The sequence below is a fragment of the Panthera onca genome, chromosome C1, assembly GCF_046562875.1.
Source record: "Panthera onca isolate mPanOnc1 chromosome C1, mPanOnc1 haplotype 2, whole genome shotgun sequence".
Taxonomy (NCBI): Eukaryota; Metazoa; Chordata; class Mammalia; order Carnivora; family Felidae; genus Panthera; species Panthera onca.
Genome location: NC_138346.1, coordinates 7809251 through 7833868, shown reverse-complemented (window position 1 = coordinate 7833868; position 24618 = coordinate 7809251). Strand labels below are relative to the sequence as shown.

General features: G+C 50.9%; 1 protein-coding gene across 6 annotated transcripts in view; it reads left to right on the top strand.

Moving 5' to 3' along the window:
* Positions 1-24618, top strand: part of DIS3L2 (DIS3 like 3'-5' exoribonuclease 2) — a 348754-nt gene that overhangs the window by 299931 nt on the left and 24205 nt on the right. For all 6 annotated transcript variants that reach the window (XM_060624145.2, XM_060624139.2, XM_060624140.2 and 3 more), the window contains one exon: positions 4475-4554. In XM_060624145.2, coding sequence (XP_060480128.2) covers positions 4475-4554 — 80 coding nt within the window. The remainder of the gene's footprint in view (positions 1-4474; positions 4555-24618) is intronic.

The window sequence follows — 24618 nt, the reverse complement described above, 5'->3', positions numbered from 1 at the left end:
AACCTCACGGGGCTGTTTAATAGAGGATTAAGGACAGAGAACACGCTCGATAAATACTAGCTCCGTACAAGACATCTGTCACCAGGATCTTTCTGGTTCCTTCCCATCAGCCCCTTTCGTTTTTATTTCTTGCCTGTTCCCCCTTAGAGTCTCTGGCGCATCTGTTGCCAATATCGTATCTCTACTCCCTCGCTCCATTATTCTTCCCTCAAACCTTCCTGGCAAATGCTCAGCTTTGGACCAGCCTAACTTTCTTCATGCCAATGTCTAAGTTGCTAGAAAAAAAAATCAACATCTGGGCAGATGGTTGCTACAGTAACTTCAGTTCCTGTGGCCTCAGCTGGACCGTTAATGCTCCCTGGCAATCCTCGTGCTCTTCCCTGGTCAACGGTTTTTCCTGTTCTCCAAAGAAACGATTTCAAGCCTTCATCACTTTCCTCCAACCTCCTTTCCTTCCCTCACCAAACCCTCCATTCCTTGAGGATAATTTGACCTCCTAATTCTCAGAAAAGAACAAAGTCAAACTGGAACATTCCAAACCACCACCATCCCCCATCCTGCTCCCCACCCCCGCCAAATCCACAGATATATCCGCATCCCTGCCCAGCCTTCCCTACTGCTGCAGTGGAGAAAGGCCCTTCCACTTGTATGTTGGTTTCCAGTCCCTCCTGTCATCTTGGACACCTTGATGTTTTAACTACCTCCATCTCTCCTTTGTCTTTGAGCCCTCCTTCTGTAGTGCGTCTTTTATATCTGCATTCAAGCAAGCCTGTTATCTAACGATACACTCTCCGTTAAGCCCCCGTCCTATTGTCCTGTCCTGTTCCAATCCATTCACCTTGACTCTTTGCCCCCACCATCTAATTTGCTAAAAGAGTTACATGCGCTCCTGATCCCCACTTCCTTATCTTCTCATTTTTCACCCCGTCACACCCTGATCTCTGCTCCCACCACTCTCCTGAGAGTCCTTGTTGCTAAATCCAATGGATTCTTTGTTTTGGATGTTTGTTCCTCCCTTACTTGCCCTCTTAAAAGGATTTAATGCTGCTGACTGCTCCCTCCTTAAGGCATGTTCTCCTCTTGGCTCCTGTAACATCATAACTCAAAATTCCATGACCACTCCTTCTCAGTCTCCATTGCCCAGCTCTGAAATACAGCTGTTCTGTCAAAGACCTCATTTTGACTCTTCATACTCTCTTAGGACATTCTCATCCACACCAATGGCTTTAGTCACCATCTTACTTATTATTTAGAGGCTTCCAAATTTGTACCTCCAGATAAGTCTTGCCTATAAAGTTCGGAATTGTTTATACAAGCTGCCTACTGTTCATCTCCACTAAGATGCCTCTCAGACACCTTAAAATCAGCACTCCCAAACTAAACTCAAGCTCTTTTTCCAAACCTGCCATTCCTCCTTGTCACAGTGCGTAACAGCACCGTCTGCCCTGCTGCCCAAGGCAGAGCACCTTAAACATCATCTTTGATGCCTCCCTCTCTGGCAGGCTTTACATCCAGACCATTACCAAGTCCTGTAATTCCGGTGAGGTGGAAAGAGCGTGGGTTTTAGCTGAAATTCTAATTGTGGTTTGGACAAATTACTTAACCTTTCTTAGCCTCAAGTTCCTCCCCTGTAAAAAGGAAATTGTAATACCTAATTCAGATGGTTGTGGTCAGGGTAAAGGAGAGCCTTTCCTTGGTAGGTATTCAATAAATACGAGTTCTACATTCAATAAGTATGAGCACTCTTCTGTCCCATACCTCTCTCCCCTGCCTCATCACCACCTCTACTTACTCACCTGTTAAATTTGTATTCACAGTTTATTCACCTCAAGAATCCCCCAGAATGAAATTTCCCATAACTCCTTTATGACTAAAGACTACAGCTTATATCTCATCACATTTATCGTAAAGAATTTGGAAAAGGCAAGGAAAGGAAAGGAGCACTGTTGCCATTGTTCCTTCCAGTCTTTCTTCTATGTGGTCTTTGTTCTGTTTTTACATAGTTTTCTTGATACATAATCAAGTACACATCCTGATTTTTTCCAGATATTTTCCTAGATTAATAAAAATTCTTCATGGCTGCTCTTTTGCATGTGACTATATAGCAGAGTTTACCTAACCACTTTGCTTTTGCTTATCTTTTAGAGGCTTTCCAATAAATGATACTGAAGTGAACGGTTTTACAAAAAAAACTTTTCCTCTTATATTTATGGTAATTTTTCTAAACCATACATTCATCAATCACTGAGTCAAAGGATTTGAAAATTTCTAAGTGGTGCAGTCTTTGCAATGGACCAAATGAATATAGGCCTGGCCTCAGCTACAAAGAGGGAAGTAAAGAGAAAATGGTATAGTTAATAGATTTTTTTTTTTTTTAACTTCTGTTTTACTGAAAGAGGGCTGGGAAGATCCAAGCAGTGCTCTGTAGGGAAAACATGCCTTTGACTTGAAGTTCCTGGCTTCATGTTGGTGAAGAAGGGCTTGTTTCTGTTTTTGTATTTTCATCTGGGTCAGTAAGAGGACGAGCCATTCCTCCAAGCTTGTTTCCCTCTAAGGAAGAGAAAAATCGTCCAGCATCTAATGATGCAGATCTGTGTTAACAGCCTTGCAGTTAAAAAAAAAAAAAAAAAAAAGTTATAATAATGTACCCTCCTAATGTGCAGTTAATTTTAGTTAAAATTTCCCTGGCACTTTAAAAACCCAGTGAATTTGTAAATCTAGTAATTGGCTCTAGGTCTAGAAATGTTAAAGCTGCCATATCCAACTCCGCTCTAGCAGGACACGCACAACCTCCCTGAGTTCTTGCTTCCCAGCAACCCAGATGGAGCTCTGCACTCACCTGAGCACTCCCCTCCAGAATCCAGAAAGAAACCAAGACCTCATTACCAGATTCTCGTTCCCGGTCGTCCCTAATCAGAGAAAGCTACTGAGTGCCTCAAAGTTAATATGTCCAAAATCAAACTTGTGGCTTTCTAGCCACCCCCAGATTCAGCAATGGAACAGTCGCCTGAGTGATTGTTCAAGTCAAAAACTTGAACTGTCCTTGATTTCTTCTTTTCCATCCTCCTCACTCCCCAACATGGAACCCTGCATGTCCCGTCACCTCTACTTCTCAGAATTTACTTCTTTTTTTGAAGTTTATTTATTTTTGAGACAGAGAGAGAGCTAGGAGGGGCAGAGAGAGAGGGAGAGAGAGAATCCCAGGCAGGCTCTGTGCTGTCAGCACAGAGCCCAACGCGGGGCTCGATCTCACAAACTGTGAGATCATGACCTGAGCTGAGATCAAGAGTTGGATGCTTAACCAACTGAGCCACCCAAGTACCCCTCAACATTTACTTCTGAGGTAGATTCTTAAATTGTCCATTTCTCTCTGCCTCTTGGGCCCCCTCCCCAACCCTTTAGCCCCAGCCCCCATCACTGCTCACCCACGCTGCTGGGTGGCCTCCTGCTCTACCCTACAGCCTGCTGTCTACACAGTAGCCAGAGAGATCTTTAAAACCTATGGGGCGCCTGGGTGGCTCCGTCGGTTAAGCGTCTGACTTCGGCTCAGGTCATGATCTCACAGTCCGTGAGTTTGAGCCCCGCGTCGGGCTCTGTGCTGACCGCTCAGAGCCTGGAGCCTGTTTCAGATTCTGTGTCTCCCTCTCTCTGTGCACCTCCCCTGTTCATGCTCTGTCTCTCTCTGTCTCAAAAATAAATAAACGTTAAAAAAAATTAAAAAAATAATAATAAAACCTAATTTTGATCATGTCATCTACCCATTCCTCACCAAAGGCTTTTCTTTTGCTATTCAGGTAATTCTAAGGGGGCCAGCGAGGTTCTGCAAGTTCTGCCCTGGCCTCCCTCTGCAGCATCACTGACCACCATGTCCCCTGTACCTACTGGGTTCTGGCTTACCAGCTACCCTTCAGTGCCCGGACTCCTGCATCAGGACCTCTGTACATGCTGTGCTCTCTGCCAGCGAGAATCTCCTTTTCTCCCCATCCTCCACCCCCATAATTTAGTTAGCCCCCTCCTCCTTCCCTCCTTCCCAGTCTAGTTCAGGTTATTTACTTCTGTCGAAATGCGGGAGTCTTTTTCCTGCTTCAGAGAACCTATATTAATTGGAAGCTTGATATTCATTCATTCACTCATTCGTATGAATTGATTATCTGCCGCCTCTACCATGAAGGAGGCCCCTCTCTGCCTCTCTTCACTGTTCTTTCCCCATCAGCTAGCTCAGTGTCTGGCACAAAGTAAGTGCTTAGTAAATAATCGGTTACCTGCTAAATGAATAAGCAGAGTCCAGTAGCAGTCCTCACTGATGACAGTGGCCCGTAAGGCATGGCTCTTCCCAGAGGTGGCAGGCCCGGGTTCTCCACAACGTGTCAGCTGGAGGCAATGTGATTTTGCTTTTTTTTTTTCATTTCAGCCGTCCGAATGAATAAAACATGCAGCCTAGACTTAATTATTTTTCTCTTCTCTCTCTCTCCAGCTAAAACTTGCTTTCACTCTGGATCACGAGACTGGATTGCCTCAAGGATGTCACATCTACGAGTACCGTGACAGCAACAAGTAAGCCACCCGGTGGGAAGGAGGGTCACTTCACCATGTCCTGGAGAGGCAGCGCCTAGGGGCTGCCTTACGCTAGACCTCTCAGACAAAGGGATGGTCGGGAAGAGAACCACACTTTGGGGGACTCTGTTAGCAAATAGCTGGCACAAAAGTATTTCTCCTGTAAAATCTATCTGGCTCCTAAAGACGGGACTGGAAGTACTCGTATGGGATGTATTAGACATATATGCAGAAGCAGACCTTCCTTCCCAGGCTCCAGCTTTCCTCTGGACCCACCCCCACTCCGTCTCCAACGATGTCCTTGCTAACTTGATTCACGGTGTGACTTCGGCTCTTGCTGTCGTTCCGTCTGACTACATGTATGTGGACAGGTTTTGCTGTGTTAGCCTGACTTGCGAGTTTTGTAATTGGGGGGTTTCTGGGTACTTACGGAGATCTCAGTCGGTGATCTTATGATTAGCAAGGTGGCGCCTGGCATACTTGTATAGCACCTCTCCACTTCCCCACAGACTGCCTCTCTAACCACGTAGTTTTGCCTGTGAGGCCGTGAAAGTGGTGGCGAGTGCCCGATGATGACAATGACAGTGATGATGATGGACAACGACGGCAGCTACTAGTGAGCACCTACCTGCTGTGTGTCAGGCACACTACTGGGGATATGACATTATCCCACTTAATCCTCATAGCAACCCGAAGAGTTGTTCGTTCATTGTTACCATTGTCATATTTGCCGAAGCTAAAGTCTAGGGAATGTAACTTGCCCAAGGGCACTCGCCACAGCTGTGTGAGGAAGAGTCCGCACGATCACATTTACTCTAGGAAGAGAACAGACGAACAACAGTTGTTGTCCCAAGTTGCTGCTTTTGGGAACCCCAGTCAATGACAAGAACGGTTTCAACCTGGACTCGAGGACTAATTGTTTAACTATCCGGGCGTTTAATTTTACCCAGTGGAAGGAATCGAATGGGCACATGCCAGTGGAACTATACGTTCCAGAAGAGAACCTTGAGTCTTCCTGAAGAACTCTTGCTCTGTTATGGGTGGAAGATGGGTCAACCGGGTGCCTTCATGATCAAATCTCCATTCGTATTACCCTCAAGGCGTTATTCTTGTTTGTAATTTATCTTTAGAGGATGCCACAGTAAGTGTTGCATACCCTCCATTCCTACCAAATTAGTCTTTTAGGAAAGACTGGCCAAGCGTCCTCTGACCCCACCGTCTGTCCTCTTGGATGGCGCTGTTTCTGGAGTTCCAGAGTTTCTAGGCCATTTTGTCAGAGATACCGTCACAGCTTCTCATAATGCTTAATTCATCAGAGCAGCAGGGCTGGGCTTCTCAGGTCCAGGGACTGGTGGGGACAACTGAATGAGTTCCTTGGTGACAAGTGCGAGCGTCTCCAGGGAGTAAGAGAAACATCAGCCATGAGCTGCCGTCCGTGCCAGCCTGCGCTCCCCGGGCCGGTGCTTTGCCTGGTGGCAGCGAACGGCAGCCTCGTCCGTGCACACAGACCGTGGTGGCAGAAACCCATCTTTCAGCCCGGAAGGTTTACAGACTCCAATTCTGACCTGACTCCCTCCTCTTTGGGAAAAAGGTTGGCAACATTTTTGTCCAGTGGGAGGATGACACCGGCCTTCCTTCCTTTAGGTTCATGTCTTAGCAGTTCAGAGGTGCAACGGCAGCCACAGCTTAGGTAGTCTTTGGAGCCGAGAGGAAAAGATAGCCTAGTTCTGTTCCTTGGCCTAATCCCCAACGCCTAGCATGTTTTCAGAGTAAGCAACGTAAGAGGAGAATTTAGGGGGTGTAAATATTGGTAAGCTTTGGCCCCCAGAGATGTGTAACCGAAAGCATTTGTGTAGGAAAGCAGATAGGAGCCACGATCCGGGAAACTATGGCCATCAAATGCCTCAGCGACTCCTCTCTGTGGTTCTCTCTGGCTCATCTTGGAGGCAGTCTGAAGGTTCATTCTCAATTTGTGGACAAATTTCTTAAGGTCTGAGCCTCCGGTTTCTTCATCTGTTAAGAACAATGGGACTAATGATACCTTCTGCCGTAACTGGGGGAATGATCGTCATGGGGATTGGACTGACATGGTAAAGACATCATCACAGCCTATCGTATAAAGTGCCCACAGAAGTGTTGATTGCCTCTCCTTCCCAAACAGAATGTATCTCATGACTTCCATTCTGTTCTATTTTCCCAGTGCTGGCAGGGCTGCGTCCGCGAGCTGTCGCTGCAGCTAACAGAGTACTGAGAAGGGAAGGGGCTGGCGCACATGTCTTTGACGGCCCTCAGCTCTGTGCGATGCACTCTGTCTAAAGGCAGACTCCTCTCCCCATGTGTGAATTGTGAAGTGAAGCATGGAGAATCCCGTGAACTTGACTGTGACTTTCTCCTCTCCCCTAGGCGCTGCCCTGTATTTCTCTGTTCACTTTTAGGGTCATCTCCCCTGGAGTGCCTCAATCCCAGTATTTGTATAACAGTGGTGTTCAGGAAATGAGGATATTTTGCCCCAGGCCCTAAGGGGCCCATGTTGTCTCAGCCAATAACATGAATTCAAGAGCAGCAGAGAGATGAGGTTCTGTATGTGAAAGAATTAGCTTGGTATCTGACTATTTGTTTGGTACAATTAATTATTGAAATGACTACTTTTATCTGGGTATGTCCCACAGTATAATTCGTAGTCATTTTAGTATTTATCTCTGCCACATTCAATCTGTCAGTAAAGAAGGTGTTGTGAGTGAGTATGGAGGCTGTTGGATGGTTCTCCCCAGTGGTCTTGCCTTTCAAATGGAGCGGCCCTGGGGCACTAGGGCGGCTCAGTTGGTTAAGCGTCTGACTCTTGATTCTGGCTCAGGTCATGATCTCACGGTTCAGGTCGTGAGATGGAGCCCCACATTGGGCTCCACACTGACAGTGCAGAGCCTACTTGGGATTCTCTCTCCCTCTCTCTCCCTCTCTCTGCCCCTCCCGCGCTCACGTGCACTCATGTTCTCTCTCTCAAAATAAATACATAAACAAAAAAAAATTTTTTTTAATGGAGCGTCCCTGAAAATAGGCACTCTGCTTTTATTTCCCCTGGACACTCTTACCCTTACCCTGGACGCTTTCCCTGGATGCTTCCTTCCCTGGAACATCCTGGTAGTCCTGATTTGGGGCTTGATGTCATCCCGTTCTCCATCTGCATAAAGGGACTCATACTTGCCACTGAGTTCCAAGGACAGGCCCTGGGACTTGTCCATATGTGGCCGGACTTGGACCCTGCCTCTTCTTGAGCTGGAGGGCACGGTTCACATAAACATTCTTAAAGCTTTGAGGTCATTAGAGGAAAGAAGCTGTCCTATTGTGCCTGGGGTTAGAGGAGTAAAGCTTTTCACTCAGATCATGTCGTCAGCCTCCCAAAAGCTGTTCAAAGCTGCACCTAAGAGATGTGAGGTCTCTCCGCAACCCGACCCCAACAGGTACTACCAGTCAGCACCATGGACCTGGGGACCACCTTCTTTTTTCCTGTTGCAGAAAGCTTCACCGCCTTTAACATGCAATCCAGTGAATCCGGGACTGATCGAGAGTTGTGTTTCTCACACTGGGGTTTGGAGATCTCTTCACAGAGCGGAACAGACCCAAAAAAGCAAATAAGTGCTTCATGAGATCTATTATGTATTCCCTTGGCCCCTGCTCCACACCACGTGCTGTGCTAGGTAGCAGGCACAAACGGTGACAACGGTGACTTGGACCTACTCCACAGCCTCGAGGGGTTTGTGTCAACCCCAGACCACATGGCAGCCCCACCAGGGTGATGCGGATGCCTCTTCGTGGGGCGGAGGCGGGGGAGCCGAGTGCTGTGGGACTTTGGAGCACCACACGGGTGCCTGTCTCCTCTGCAGCTGAGAGAGCTTCACATGGCCTTTTGTTCTGGTGGCTTTTGAGACTTTATTTTTGTCTTTGGGGTTCCGCAGTTTTACTGCATTCAGTCTGAGTAGATCCGTCTTTATCACGTTGCTGGGGATTCAGTGTCGTTCTTCCCATTCCAGAAACTCTTCTCTGCTATCTCTTTGATTCTCTCCGATCTCTCCTTCTAGAACTCCTGTTAGAAACCTGCCATGTTATTCTGTCTTTCCTCTCCTTTTCCCATCTCCTTTTCTGCCAGTGCTGTATTCTGGCACTTCCTCAAAAACATCTGTTTTCGAGTTTACAAATCTCCTTGTAGCTATTCATAATCAGCTGTTTACTACACCTTCCAAATTTGAGGGTTTCGTTTTTATTTTTAATTTTTAGGAGTTCTCTTCAGAGCTTTTTAAAATCAGCCTGTTATTTTTTATTTTTTGTTTTTTAGCATCCTAGTTTTTATTATGGTTTCTGTTCCTTTCGTGTCTTCATTTATTCTGTTTATCCATATAGCCTCTTTCAAGTGTTCGATTATTTCTAGTCTTAAGGGTACCGATTCTCCCACATGTTGTGTCTGAAGCCTCGCCTTCATGGTGGCTCGCGGTGGTGGTTCACTCTTTATCAGGAGACCATCTGAAGTAGGGATCGTTTTCACCGTGGGAGCCGATGGGTTGCGGATGTGTGTTTTCATCGCCTTGGCATTAGTTCTTCCGGGACCCCAAGTTCCAGAGGCTCAGCCAGTTTGGTGTGAACCTCTTGGCTCAAGATTCCCAGAACCTGGGTGGTGTATATTCAGCCTCCTTACCCACATGCAGTGCGGGCTTGGGGTCTCCTTTCTGCAGAGAAACCTCCGCTCCACACCACACACAGACCTCCTCTGGGCTGTGAGAAGGGTCTCCCTGGGCCCTGTTTGATGGCCAGTGGCCCTTCCTGGACCCCTGGCGTTCCGTGAGGCTCCCAGTTCCAGGTCCCCGGCCTGGCCTTCCACCTCCCGTGGGCACTAAAATCCCAGCTCCTGTAACTATATCAGAGTTTGATGATCCCAGCCTCAGTTGCCATGATGAAGATTCTGCCTTTGACTTCATTCGCTCTGTAGTTCAGGTACCTGGGAATTTTCCCGTTATTCTCTCATGCTCAGTTTTGTATTTAAATTATTCTTGTCTATTTCATCTGTCTTTTCTCTGTGTTTGTGTTGGGAACAAGGCCCACATCAGTTCGGTCTACCTTCTTGTCAGAAGCAGAAGTCTGGATGAACTTTTGAAAGTGTGAATCTGAATACTCAAGCATTCAGCAAGCATACTGAGAGTTGCTGCTAGGTACCAGTGTAGTCTTGGGCCCTGTGAACACTCACATGACCCCCAGAGGCTGATGGGCTAATGGAAGGGGCTGGGCCTCCATCACCAGCAAGACAGCTCTGCCATCAGGCCCTGGCCTGCTCCAGTGTCCCCGTATCCCACCCCCACCAGACCACCTTGGGCCTCTCATGTGCGATATGTCTCTGTGCGACTGCGCCGTTCCCTGTTTCTAGAACCCCCACTCTTTCCCACAGCCCTTTTCCCACCCATCTGCCTCTCCTTCCACTCTCAGCCAAGTATCACTTCTTCCGGGAAGCCATTCCAGCCCTAACAGCCGTCACTGAAGCTGAGGCCAGTGTCCCTTCTCCGTGGTCCCGTGCCTCACTTGTCTGGTTCCACTTCGGCGTTCCGCACAGTACGGTGTAGCTCAGGCATTGGTTCTGAATGCTTCCACCAGGCTGGGCCCTTGTAAGGTCGGGGCCTTGTTTTGTTCATTTCAGTGCCCCCATCGCCTAGCCCAGGACCTGGCAACCAATACTGGACGAAGGGAGTGGGTGGGGGGACCTAACTTAATCTTTTAGAGAAGGAACCTGGCTACAAGGGAGTCAAATCTCTTTCCAGCCTTTGTCTTTTTATTTGTTGTACAATTATGATAAGGATAAATTACTCACGACATCAGGGAAAACTATCTTACTGGATAGTTTATAAATTCTGAAGAACTAACATGTAGAACAAAGAAGCTGCAAAAATTTTATTTAACTTTGTAAATATGTTATTTACATCAACTGCTTCCCATTTTTCGCTTGGATAGTGAGGCCTAGTGATAATTACGAAGAGCATTAACCATGCCAGACCCTCTCAAGTTTCTGATCCATGCAGCGTAACGGTGATAGGAGCTACCAGCTCCTAAATGCCCACAGATCACCAACATGGGGCTCTGGGCTTACCTGGGTTATTTTCAATTTCAAAACCATTCAAGACAGATCTTATTTTCATAATTTTACAGATTTAAAAAAAGAGAGAGAGAGAGCAGTTAACTTGCTCAAGGTCACACTGTGGTCAAGAGCAGAGCCTGGATTTTACCCCAGCGCTAAGCCAAGTCCAAAGCCCATGCTGTGCCTTTGCACCACCTGCCTTTCTCTCCACAACATAAATCTTGGGGTGTTCTGGTTCCAGCCTCTCCTTGGCAGGCCTGCCCCAGAAGCTCTCAGTCTGGGAAATTCTGGGCTTTCCCATCCCTGCGGACCCCTGGGGGGAGTGGACAGCCTGGTCTGATAGAAGGAACTCTTGACTCGTCACCATAAATCTGAGTCTTGCCAGTCATCCTCCAGGGCAGGTCATTGTCCCCTCTGGGACACGGCCTCTCCGTTGAGAACATGAAGATGACAACACGTCTCCAGGTTGGGGGAGAGTGGAATGAGGTGAAGCGTGAGGTGGCCATTGGCGCAGTGCTCACCTGTACCCGCCCGTGTGGCTCGTGCCCTGGGCCCTGGCAGACCCAGGCTGTAGGTATGCGGTGCCCTCCCCTCCCCGTGGCTCACCCTGGTCCGGAGACTCCCTTGACGCCCACAGCCAGTGGGACAGCTTAGTTCGCTGAACTAACGAAACTAAATCTTCTGTTTGTTCTGACTAGCCAGATGACTCATTTTGGCACCTTGAAACCCATATCAGGTAGCCAACACCTGGAGGTGTCCGAGAAAGCTTCCCTGTGGGAAGCTTGATTTTCCTCAACTGATGTGCCTTCCCACCTTCATAAACCCACACCGAAGGACAGCGGCACTGCAGCCTTCCAAAAGAGAGGGCAGCACTGGTCCTCGCGTCCTCTGCTCCCTGCAGCCCATGGGCACTTCATCACTCAGGCCACTGGCCTTTCTGGCAACAGCCAGGGCCGAGGCAGGGCCCTGGGACCCTGCCAGCCCACCTGGATGCTTTTCCCCCAGCCCCTGGGCACATAGTACTTTCTGGACCTGAGGACCCCCTGACGCGATGGGCTGCCCCAGGGGACTGGCCGGCTCAGCATTCTTGGTCTCAAGACACTCTGCACGGTCAGAGCGGACCCAGCGGGCAGAGCTTAGCATCACACTGGGATTCTCTCCCTGCTCTCTTGTTTTCGTCACAGAGGACATGCCAGATCAGCTCAGGTCCACTGACAAGTAGCCTCCCGGACAGGATTAAGTGTGAGAAACGTACAGGGGGATGAAGGGAGGAAACACGAGCAGGCACAGCCTGCCCCTGTGAAGGAGGCGGAGAGGAAAGGAGGGCCGGCGGGCAAGGCTCAGCCAGGCCAGTGGAGCCGCCTCAAACCGGTGTTGCATGTTGGCGGAACCTCCCATCCTGTGGGAGCCGTCCTGCGTGGAGATCCCTGCCTCGCTCCTCGTGGCGGCCCCAGCCCACCCTTTGCACCGCACAGATCCGCCTCTGCCCTCCACCATGGGGAGCAACTCCCCTGCGGCTCCTGCCTCTTCCCAAGGAGGAGATTCCACGGGAGAAACTACTGGAACAAGCTGCCTCCATTACTGGAGTGGGACTTGGGGCCCCCGCCGCTCCTCCCCTCCCTCTCCCCCCAGTGTCCCTCCCAAATTCTTCTCACCCTCAGCCAGCGCCTCAGCAGGTCTTGGCAGCTTAGCTGGTGGTTTGACCCAAACCTGCATCGTGAGGTCTCTGAGCCCTTGGCTGTCATATCCTTCTCAAGCCAGCGTTGGCACATACGTCTGTACGTCTGTTCACAGTGGAGCAAGGGAGCACCAGGAAGGTCCCCAAGTTCCACGTGCCTCCCTGCCTGCGCCTCCTCTGATCTGAGTTGATTATCCCTCCCTTCCCCCCACCCCGCCCCCCCCCCCCCCCCGAGATGACTGCTCCTCTCATCTGCTGGCCCCTGCACACTTGGAGTCTAAAGAACCCTGGCAGGAGCTGGCCCTGGGGGTTCAGAGGGGCCCAGGCCTCGTTACCCCTGACCTCCAGTTCCTCAGGCACCGTCATCCCGACGAGTGTTAATGAGCCCAGCTCTGTGGCTGCCCCCCACCCCCCACCCCGTTGTCCTCTCTGGTCTACAGAGGAAGGCTGCCAGCAGACTCCTTAGTGATCTGGTGTCCCTCTCACCGGTGCAGTGCCGATGACCCTGGTAAAGGAGTGTCCCGCAGGTGCTCCCACAGAACGTGGGCCCCTGCTGGGTCTTCTGCGCGGCCCCTTCCCTCAGCCTCTCTCTTCCTGCCTCTGCTGTCGCCAGGACAGTCCATGCCTTTCCACATCACTCGGCCTTAGTATCATTTTCTCTGGGCTTCTCAGGGCCACCCCAGGAGCAAGTGTGCCCCACCCCCTGGGGTCTTTGCCAAGGTGCTAAATTGTACATCCCATGAAATACCCCAAATCCGTGAATTCTTCCTCATCTCCTCTGATCTCCTGGCCCCTTTGGTCAAGACCCTCAAGTCCGGCTGGCTCATTCTCACTCTCTGTGTATCATCTCTTTCCTCCCTTATCCGGCCCAGTACATCCCCGGCGTGTCTGTCATCCTGGCACTTAACCCTAGTCAGGGGCCTGGCAGCCCAGAAAGAAGGTAGGGGATGCTCCTGGGGAGAGAGGAGGACCTGTGCGTGTCTTCCAGCACAGGGACACTGCCAGCCTCCCGAGGGAAGCGTGGCCATGTTTTTGCAAGCTGCCAAAGAGGCCCCTCTGGCTGTTCCACTTCTCCTCCTCTGACTGAGGACACACAGTCTGCCATTGTCCCTGGGCATCGGCATACCTCACGGTCACCAGCCAACTTCATGGTCCTGGCGGACACCACGCCTCCCAGGCTTTCAAATGCTTGACCTGACACCAGGTCAAGCAAAAGCCTTTTCCCAGGTCACCACTGGCAAAATCTGTGAGCGGTCTGGCCGCCATTTTGTGCCAGGCACTCTCCATGCCCCCATGCAACACTCAGGAGAGCGGCCCCTCTGCCTGCCAGGTAGTGAGTGAGCAATCCCCAGACTCCCTCTTTCTGTGTGTTTTCTTGTGTCCACTGCAGTACTGCTCGTGTTAGCTCAGATCTGCCGACAGGCAGGTGCCAGGACGGCATCAGTAGAAGGGAAGAAGGCAGGAGAGGGCAGGGAGGGAGTCTTCAGACCTCGATGCAAGTCCGGCCCCTGTGGAGGAGGGGGAAGGAGAAGGACTGGCTAGGAAGGGTCTGAGGCCGCAGCCAAGTCTACGGGAAGTCACCGAGCCAGAGTCACCGTGTCAGAGAGGTCACGGTCACTAGCTGGGAGCAGCCCTCGGGAGGTGGGGCTCCGCACCAGTGCAGTGGCGGGTTGGGGGGGCTGCAGCCCAGCGGTAAGGCAGCTTACGCACTGGTGGCAGGAGGTCTGCCTCTTCACAGCTGCCACGCCGGGGCAGGCGAGAGAGCGGGGGCTCCTGGCTACAACGCGAGCGGAATCCGTTTCCCTCTGCTGGGTTCTGGTTCTTCCTTCACCTCAAATAAGCAGAGGGGGTATTTCCCGGCAGCCCCGACAACTTCAAACCAACACCAACACTTCCCGGTGCTGTGGAAATGACACTTCATGTCTGCACCTGGGACCTAATGCCAGTTCCTCAGGCCGAGCAGGTTACCCGAGAGACCCCAGACCTCCCACCGACACTGCCCGCTCTGCCTGGAGAAAGCCCTTCTCGTTCCCGTTGAAGCCCTTGCTTAGGAGAAAGGGGAGCTGGAAACTCAGGGGGAGGAGGGACGTTGGAGGCATGGCAACCAGAGGGAAGTGCCAGGGGTGACCTCGTGGGAGCAGGCCGGCAGCTGTCTCGTGCCATTGGAGGTGGCCACTTCCAGTGCAGGTGGTGAGCTCGCCGTTCCCCGTCACAGCCTTCAGCCTGGCGCAACGCAGGCGTACCTCGTCTTAAGCTGCTGTCATCGAGATGGTGATCGGTGGGGGGTACGCTTCTCTCCCTTCCACACCGTGCAGAGAGATGGTGGGTGGCTCGCCGGCCCCTCCCGCCACCTCACTCCACACAGCAACAAGGACACCTGGGATGCCAAAGTGCGGTGTTCGTTTGACCTCAGATTTCCCTATAGAAAGGGAAGGCGGGATGAACACTCCCGTTCTTTTGGGAGGGAAACCGATTCCCTGAGCGGTGCCCTGCCCAAGGTCAAGCTATAAGCCAGAGGTAGAGCCGGCAGCCTTCTCCCTGGGATACCACCTCGGCCACGTGATACATGGCGGAGGCGGGGCTTGGATCCGCTTCACAGAGTGATGCCGGACCGCCCTTGGGTCCGTGGCAGCAAGGGCAGCAAGGCCTGGGTCAGCGTGGCTGCCTCCTGGCTGGCCGACATTACCCCCGGGTTACAGCCACCCCGTCTCCCACAAATGGAAAGCAACCCACAGGTGGCCAGGGCAGGGAGAAGCTCATTTGAGTCAGCACGCTTTCTCTACCTACTGAGAGAGTTGGGGAGGCAGGGAGCCTGAAGTCATGCTTTAGAGGATTGAATCTCCTGAGCAGAGGTTTCCCATGCGGCCGGGCCAGGGTGCCCAGCCCTAATAGAAACCACGAGCCGCCTAGTTCCTGCTGGCTTTCTAAGGCCAGAACTGATCAGAGTGAGAAAATGTGGGCGCCAGCCACAGTGGGGAGGTTGTGCCGACACGTCAGCGCGTGTGTGCGGGCACGCCAATCCACGTCGCAACGTGGAGGGGGACTTAACATCCACCCCACTGGTGTCTTCCACAGTGCGCACACTGGAAATAGTGAAAATAGATGTCTACGATAAATTCACTTAGAAAACTTCTTTTGGAACTGTGACGTGCATAGGAAAAGGGCTCAAATTGTGTTCCCCTGGATCAGAGGAGCGCTAGACATGAGCAAACCCACGTGAGCATGACCCAAGTCAAGAAATTGAACATTTCAGCCCCTGGGAGCTTCCCTCCTGCCCACCTCTCCTCCCAAGAGGAATCCACATCATAACTTCTAACAGTGTAGATGCGTCTAGCCTGGCCTCGAACTTTAGATGAATGGAATCATTGAGTATACTCTCCTCCGTGTCTGGTTTTTTTCTTCCAGCATTATGTTTGTGAGAGTTCGTCTTTGTTGCCTCATCTAGCCACGTCCGTGCATTTTCATCACTGGAAGACTTTGTGTAAATCCATCACGAGTTGTCAGTGTACGTGAATTCAGCTAATGTTGGGTTGTTTCCAGTTAGAGTTACTATAAATCATTCTGCTTGTACATGTTTTTGATGATTATCCCCATGCATTTCTCTTGAGGACGTACCTAGGAATGAAGTTGCTGAGCCACAGAAAAAATAGCCCCTTTCGCGGATGCTGCCAAACAATCTTCCCAAGTGGTTGTACCCGTTTAACACACGAGCAGTGGCCATTCAGCAGAGCGCCTTTCCAAGTCTCATGCCTAGTTTTCTACTGGGTTTTCTGTTTTTCTTGTTGATTGATTGTTCTGTCTATTCTGAGTCCTTTGTTGGTTATACATGTTGCAAATATCTTCTACTCAGTAGCGTGCTCTTTTACTCTTCTTGGCGGAATTTTAGCGAACACTTCAATATAGTCCATTTCGATATTCAGCGTAGCAATCTTTTTCTTTACTGTTAATTCTTTTACATCCCATTTAAACAACCTGTAGCAAAATGCTAAAGACCTGTTTGTATCAGGGTTCTCCAGGGAACCAGAATCCATATAGTACACTGATACTGATATTTATATAAAATGAGATTTATTGTGAAGAATCAGCTCGTGTGATTGTAGAGACTGAGAAGGCCCATGATCTGCCATCTAGTAGCTGGAGAACCAGGAAAACTGGTGGTAACCTGGCAGAGTCTGAAGGTCTGAAAACCAGCAAAGTCAGTGGTGTCAACTCCAGCCTGAGGACAGGAGAAGAAGAGATAAGTGCCTTGCCTGAGCAGTGAGATGGGGGAAGAGGGATGGATTCCTCCTTCCTCTGCCTTTTGTTCTATTCGGCCACCCACATTTGGGAGGGAGGTCAGTTTTACTGACTCCACTGACTCAGATGCTCATAAACATGCCAGAAACACCCTCCCGGACAGGCTAGAAATCATGTTTAATCTGGGCATTCCCCTGCCAGTCAAATTGACACAAAATTCACCATCAAAATTTCCCTGCATTGTTTTCTAGAAGCTCTATGGTGTCACCCTTTCTATTTGACATCTATAATGTAATCAGAATTGATTTTTGATGGGGGCGCCTGGGTGGCTCAGTTAAGCGTCTGACTTCGGCTCAGGTCACGATCTCAAGGTTTGTGAGTTTGAGCCCCACGATGAGCTCTATGCTGACAGCTCAGAGCCTGGAGCCTGCTTCAGAGTCTGTGTCTCATTCTCTCTCTGCCCCTCCCCAAGCTGTGCTCTGTCTCTCTCTCTCTGTGAAAAATAAATGTAAAAAAAAAAAATTGTTTTTTCTAAAAAGAATTGATTTTTGAATATGGTATAAAAGTTTCATTTCCCTCACATGTTTATCTAACTGAACCAGCATCATTTGTAAAATGACTTTCCCCACTGCCCTCACAGTGCCACTTTTGTCAGAAGTGAAGGGTCCGTAAACGCACGGGTCAGTTTCCGCACTCCGTTTCATTTCACGGATCTGAACGTCTACTCTCGTGCCAATGTCTTCGTTATTGCACCTTTGTTAAAAGTCTTGCTCTCCGGTAGAGCTACATATTCCACCTTTTCCTCTTCTGTGAAGGACATCCAGGCTGTTCTTGGCCCTTTCCATTTCCATATAAATATTAGAATCAGATTGCCGGGGCACCTGGGTGGCTCAGTCGGTTAAGCGTCCGACTCCGGCTCAGGTCATGATCTCACAGCCCATGAGTTCGAGCCCTGTGTCGGGCTCTGTGCTGGCAGCTCAGAGCCTGGAGCCTGTTTCGGATTCCACGTCTCCCTCTCTCTCTGACCCTCCCCCATTCATGCGCTCTCTCTGTCTCAAAAATAAATAAACGTTAAAAAAATTTAAAAAGGAAAAAGAATCAGATTGCCACACACATGCCAGTTGCCACACACATGCACAGAAACTTGCTGGGATTTATATTGAGATTGCTTTGCATCTACAAATCAACTGGGGATTTTATGGTGCTTTTAAGATACTGGGTCTTCTACTCTACAAATGTGGTATATCCTGTTCTTTATTTATATCTTCTTTAGATATCTGTTTATATCTTTAATTTTTCTCAATATTGTCTTATAATTTTCTGCGTAGAAGTCTTACTCATCTTGTGTTAGATTACTCCTAGGCATTTGATGTTTATCATAGTGTTTTAAATGTATTTATGAATTTAGGTATTCATATAAATTTATTTAGGTATTTATGAATTTCCTTTTTTCCTTGTTGCTGATATATGGAAATACAACTTATTTGTATTGACCCTGTATCCAGTGGTCTTGCTAAATTTATTTACTAAACCTGGACAATTTGTTTATAGATCCTTTTTTATTTTTTATATACCCGTTCATGTCATCTGCACATAGTGACAGTGTTACTTTTTCCTTCCTGATTCTCATACTATGTATTTTTTTTTTTTTTTTTACATTATTGCCCTGTACAGTGTTTAATGGAAGTGATGATAACAGGTATCCGTGTCTTGTCCCCGGTCACAGAGAGAGGAGTTTTGGGTTTGTTTTTTTTTAATATAATTTGTTGTCAAATTGACTAACATACTGTGTGTAAACTGTGCTCTTGGTTTTGGGGTAGATTCCCATGGTTCATCACTTCCATGCAACGCCCGGTGCTCGTCCCAACAGGTGCCCTCCTCCGTGCCCACCACCCAGTTCTCCCTCTCCCCTAAAACCCCCATCCACCCTCAGTTTGTTCTCTGCACTTAAGAGTCTCTTATGGTTTGCCTCCCTCCCTCTCTGTTTGTAACTATTTTTTTGCCCTTCTGTTCCCCCATCATCTTCTGTTACGTTTTCAGAAAGAGAAGTTTTTACCACAGACTCACTCACCCTGGAATTGCCTTTAGCGTACATTTGATTTTCCTTTTCCCCAAGAGGAGCTTTCGGTTTGGAAATACTTTTAGGTTTAAAACGTGGCGGTGGTGGTCTATAGGCCAGGAGCTAGGTGAATGGAATCAGTATTTTCATTCGAGAGAACAGAAACCCAATGTTTGCCACAAGACCACATCTCATTTTAACTTTGTGAGGGAAGTTTCGCCTTGTGCATTCTGCGGAAGGACCTGTAGCTGACCAGGGAGTCAAACAGATTGTCAGACCCAAAGCCCAGACTGTTCTTACCACTCCCACGATGCCTGGTAGAATATTGAATGTCAAAGCCCCAAGGTCACAAAAATACCACTTCTGCCACAGATTTCCAAGAGAAGTATTGTTAAACCACCTCACAGGTATATTTGACATCTTTTCTCTCTCCTCCTACAAATCTCCTCATATCACCGTCATCTGCCCCATCCGACCTCTCTCTGACTTCCGTTGCCATGGAAGCGAACTTGGGCAGCTGTGAGTCTCACACTGACAGGCACCCTCCCTAATTGCCTGAGACCCTGGGGGCTGTACCTGCAGCTCTCCTCAGCCACCTGTTGAGCCACCCACCAGGCCAGGGCCTTCCCTGGCTTCTGCCACTTGAGCTCCTGTCTGATGCCAGGGGATGGGAGGTGGGGACCGAGAGCTTTCCTCCCAGTCAGGCAGCTTGCGCTGTGGGCTCGAACTGTATGCTTAAGCCCTTTTTAAAAGCGTCAGCTGTCCTAATTGGAGGATTGCGAATCTTGCGCAGAGACTCAGAATCTTTCTGTGCTGAGATGTGCAGAGAGGAAGGAAGAGTGCAGGGAGGGTGGAGACCCAAACCCAAACAGGCCCCGGGCTGGCGAGGGCTCCCTGGGCCCACCTGCTCAGGGCGAGTGCCCCCGTTATTCTCACACCCCTCCTTTTACAGCCCAAATAAGTCCCCAAGAATGACCCGTGAGATTTCCCCGCAAGACGGAAAATTCTAGGACACCAAGAACTCTCGAAACTAAATACTTTGAAACTCTCAAAGACCTTACTAAAGAGAGTAAATGTGTCTTTGGTTGATTTAGCACAGGGTTACATTAAGCAAACAACTTTTTCTCCTTCTCGAATTCAGTGTCCTTTGTACAACTTTGCCTTTCCCTTGACTCACCGTCTGCAGTGGACTTCAGCCTCTCCATACTAGGGGGCCTTCTGGGGCCGCAGCGGCCCAGTGGGCCTTGGAGCCCTGCAGTTGTTGTTTTTAGCATGTGGTGACCTGCTTTGACCAGGAAGAGAGAATTAGCGTACTTGTTTTCTCTAGATCTCTACCTGCCATATCCATACCTTTTTCAGAATTTTCTGGCACGACTCAGGTCTCTTTCTCCACATCCCTGTAGGGAGGACTGCTCTTTTACCCCTGAGGCTAGCTTTATGGGCTGATAGCTCAACCGGGCAGTTTTTAAACCCAAGGAGGCCTGTCCCTTTCCAAGACTTGAGGGGGTTCTAGAAGAGGCTGGCGATGTTCGGGCCAGTCCCCTGTTTGATGAATATGCCCACTCAGTTCCTGGCATGTGATGCATCACCTCCAGCTTCCTCCACGACGCTGGGCTGCGCCCGACTCCAGGGCGTGTTTGGATACTTAGAGTAGCAAGCGCTTCTGCATAAACACCCTCTCTTGGGCACATGGAAGTCCAGAGCCCAGGCCGCAGAGGCCTGAGATCCTCTCAGGGAGGTTAGCCCATGCAAAAAACAAGCCACAGGATTGCATGCTGGCTCCGAGCCTAAAGAAAGGTGCCCGTGGCTGTCACCTCCTGCAGCTGCCTGGCAGGTAACCAGAACGTGCTTGGCTCGCTCAGCTTTTGGCCGTGCTCTCTGTGGGGAAGTGTTCCCGATCTGTCTCCACTGCCACTCCCCGGCTCTCTGGGGCATTGTGGCTTTTTCTCGGTGGTTGGGCAGGAAGCCTCCAGAGCCTGAAGGAATTGCTGTGCTTGATGACAAAGGCCATCAATTGATATAAATCACTTAGAGGCTGCCTCATTTATTGAAGAGGAATTGAACATGATTTACTCTCCCTTCCGAGCACGCTGCTTCTGTGGCGGGCGCCCAGCTGAGGAAAGATCCCACAGAGGGACTCAGAGCAGGCTCCCAGCTCCTGGCCATTGAGTCACGTGACGGGAAGTGGCCAACTGACGCAGCTGCTCAGAGAACCCAGCGGAGCAAGGCCTCCCCGAGACCCAGAACTCACCACGTGCACCACTCCACTGACCAGGAGCTGCCCCCAAGCCGACCTCACGTGACCCCATGTCTGCCCCAAGGACCTGCCAGGCACTGCCAGGCCGGGCTCCAGGTGGAAGATGAGCGAGACGCGGGGTCCGCCCCCGAAGCCCACGACAGTCACGGGGGCGTGAGTGCCAGCCATGAGAGTGGGCTGCGATGACAGAGGACACAGCACATTTCTGGGGGCCGAGGACCCCCTCGCGTCACCCCGTGACGGGCTGCAGGGAGCACTTGGAAGCGAGGCCCACGGAGGCAGGGGCACCACGCCCGCCCGTCACCAGCCCCCTCTCTGAATGCCGGGGTGCCGCTCTCTGTGTCCTGGGAGCCCTGACTGTCGCATGGCCTCCTCACTGCACGTCTGGGGTATCTTCTCGCTGGTGTGTGACACAGCTGTGATCTTTTAGACGAGTACCTTAATGTCTGAGCAGTCTGGAACCTAAGGATCTATTCTCTAGAACCATGTTTTCGCCTGGAAAGAGATTTGTCCTTGCAAGCACCAGAAATTGGTTTTAATTGTCGCACCTGCTGTTCGCTTTAATAGTGTTAACTGGACCTAAACGTGACCCTTTCTAATAATGTGGGATTATCTACCGTGTTTATATCGCGATATAAAAGTGTTTTCCTTGGGGTCTGCCACACCGTGCGGTGCCCTTTTCCTCCACACTAAATGCCCCGTGGTGCTGCGTGCTGTCACTCGACCTTCCTGGTCCCTGCCCCATCTGCCTGTGTCAGGCAGGGCACGTTGTCACTTCACTGCCACCCAGGAGCATGAGGCCCCGTGGGGGTGTGGAACCAGGGAGCTGAGTCGAGTGGTTAGAAGTGTCATTCAAGAAGAGGAAAGGCTCTGGGTGAGGAGCACAGGAGGACTCCCCGTGGGCCACGTTGGACGCCTGGCTCTAGCCCCTGTGTCAGCCACTCACAGGCTTTGTCGCTTATTTCCTGCTTCTGCCCCGTGCACCGAATACTCAAGGTCACATGTGGTGGAGTTCCAGATAAGCGCGATAATGTTGCGCTTTTATTTCTTTTTTTAATGTTTCTATTTGTTTTTGAGACAGAGGGAGACAGAGCGTGAGCGGGGGAGGGGCAGAGAGAGAGAGGGAGACACAGAATCCGACGCAGGCTCCAGGCTCGGAGCCGCCAGCATAGATCCCGATAGGGGGCTTGAATTCATGAACCGTGAGATCATGACCTGAGCCGAAGTCAGACGCTTGGCCGACTGAGCCACCCAGGCGCCCCTGTTGTGCTTGTAAAAATCAGCCGTGAACTGAATTATTTGGTGCACCTGTCATTTTAGGAGGCTCTTCCTCACTTCCAGCCACCGTCTGGTTTCATCTAAATAAGTTTGCTCTCGTTCTTCTTCAGTGTACATGACACACCATTGAACGGGCCACCAGCTTTTGAGTCAAATATTCTAAAAAAAAAATCTGATTCCTCTGTGTTCTGTTCCTGAAGCTGAAGGAACCCTTCCCTTCTTTGGGCCTTTTTCCTAGCATGTCTTCCAACCAGTGGTGTCATCAAAATTAACTCTTATGTCGATTATGTGCCCACTTGTCTCCTCAGATCCAGTACTCGGTTGTGGCCTGAAGCTGCCTTTCACTTCGTGACCCATGAACTCCTTGTAATGGGATAGGAACGTTTTGGGGGGTAGAGGGTGGGAATGCTTGTGAAACCACCTTCCTCGGCCCTCTCAGGGACCCACTGCCCCAAGTGCTAAGAGCACTGCTGCGGGAGCCCCAGGGAAGAACCAGCTTAGGACTCTAAGAAACTTCTGATGGGGGGTGGGATGAGTGTGTGTTCATCGTCCGTAGCCAAGGGCAGCGACGTGCTCTCTGCCCAGCAAACACCACATGACTGTCTCCGTGAAGCCGGCTGTTCCTGCTCTTCTCCCGCTCGTGTTCTGTGTTCCTAACATTTCTTTTTTTGAGTAACACCAGACTCTTGTCACCTTAAGGTTTTCATGGTAATAGTAATTAATATTTATGGAGCACTTAACAGCATGCCAGGCCCTGAGAGACTTTCTCTTTTTTAATCCTCACGAGAGGAGCTCTGTGGCGTAGATAGTGGAGGTTAGAGAGGCTGACCTGCCTACAGTTGCCCAGGCAGCACGCGGTGGACGGCTCCCTGCCTTTCCTTCTCGGCTTTAACAAGCAAGAAGGAGGCTGTGACTGCTGCTGCGCCCAGTTAGAAAGCGAAGCTGCCCGCCCACAGGGAGCGCTCCCGTTCCCCTCGGGCATCCTTCTCGTCCACACCCAGCCTCCGAGGAGGCTTGAGGCCAGCACTGGTCAGAGCCCTGATAAAGATGGGCCAGAGCAGGGGAACCACAGAAATCATCAGGAAACCACAGTGTATTCAGAATTGTGTTACGTGCCAGCAGGGGCCCCGAGGCCTGCCCACGTGCCTCGTGTCTTAGAGAACCAGTTCCCAGGCGTTTTCAGCCCAGACCTAGACACCTTTCCTTTGCTAATCCAGCAGACTGTATCGGGCACCTGCTAGTGTCAGCTGTTATGCTGCCACAGGCAGTGAGAAAGGCCCTCCTCCCCGAAGCGCAGGGCCCGTCGGGGAAGGCAGGTATCTCAAACCACGTTCTTGAGCAGTGACAAAGGCCATGGCGGAGGTGCGCAAAGGGTGTGGAGAGCAGGCTCCCAGTGATGTGCGCGTCCCGTGTGGGACAGGCCGTGCTGCCCGGTGCCTGTGATTTTGGGGTGTTGGTGTGGGAGGCCCTGCAGGGCGTCAGGTCCGGTGAAGCCCAGCCCACCCAGGGGAGGCAGTCTCTCTGTGGAGGGTGGCGGGATGAGAGTGGGAGAGAGGAGGCTGGCCAGGCCCTGGTGACCTGGTTCAACAGGGCCGTGTTCTCTCTCGTCAGGCTTGGTGGACTGAGAGACTTATGGATGGAAGGAGAATGGTTCTGCCCACCCCACCCCGAATGCCTCTCCCAGTACCTCCGGGAGATCTAGCACAGGGGTGCGTTTGCTCCGTTCACAGCCCTTGCACAGTGCACGTGCCCATGCGCAGTGACCATGCCGCTTCTCCCACAAAACCCTCAGGGCCGGGCTGGTAGGTGCAGCTTGCCTGGACGCTCAGCAGGGTGAGAGCCACTCATCCCGGCACGGCTGGCTGCAGCCATTCCCAGGCAGACAGGCACAGGGCGAGGAGCAGCACCCAGTCTCCGTGCGAGGCTGGCCGTGGAACCACTGAGATCTGCACACTGCCTGCAAGGACGTCCTGGCAGAATTAGCATCCGGTCTGTCTGTTGTTGCAAACGACCATTAAGCTGTAATACCACCAGTACACAGATGGGACGTATGAGGAACGGGGCTTGAGTTTCACAGAGATTTGTGGACTGTATGTAAGTGGACAAGCATGACACCATTAACCAGGGAGTACGGTCACTCTCCCCGCCGCAGTAGCTGCATGGCGAGATGAGAGGCCTGGTCATGGGAGGGCGGCTGTAGTCGGGGAACCACGTAGGCCCTGTAGGGCACTGGACGGGGCCTCTCCCCAGATGGGGACAGTCCGCCTGAGGCCAGAGAGCCCTGGGTGCCGTGGCCTCTTCCAGGAAGAGCAGTTCTCACCCTGAGAGAGGCCTGAATGGAACAGACTGGGCCTAACCCTAGGCCAGTCATGAATGGCTGCCCAGGCCCGGCCTAAGCTACCTGTAAAGAAGCTGCCGGAAGGCCATGCTGACACAGAGGGTCT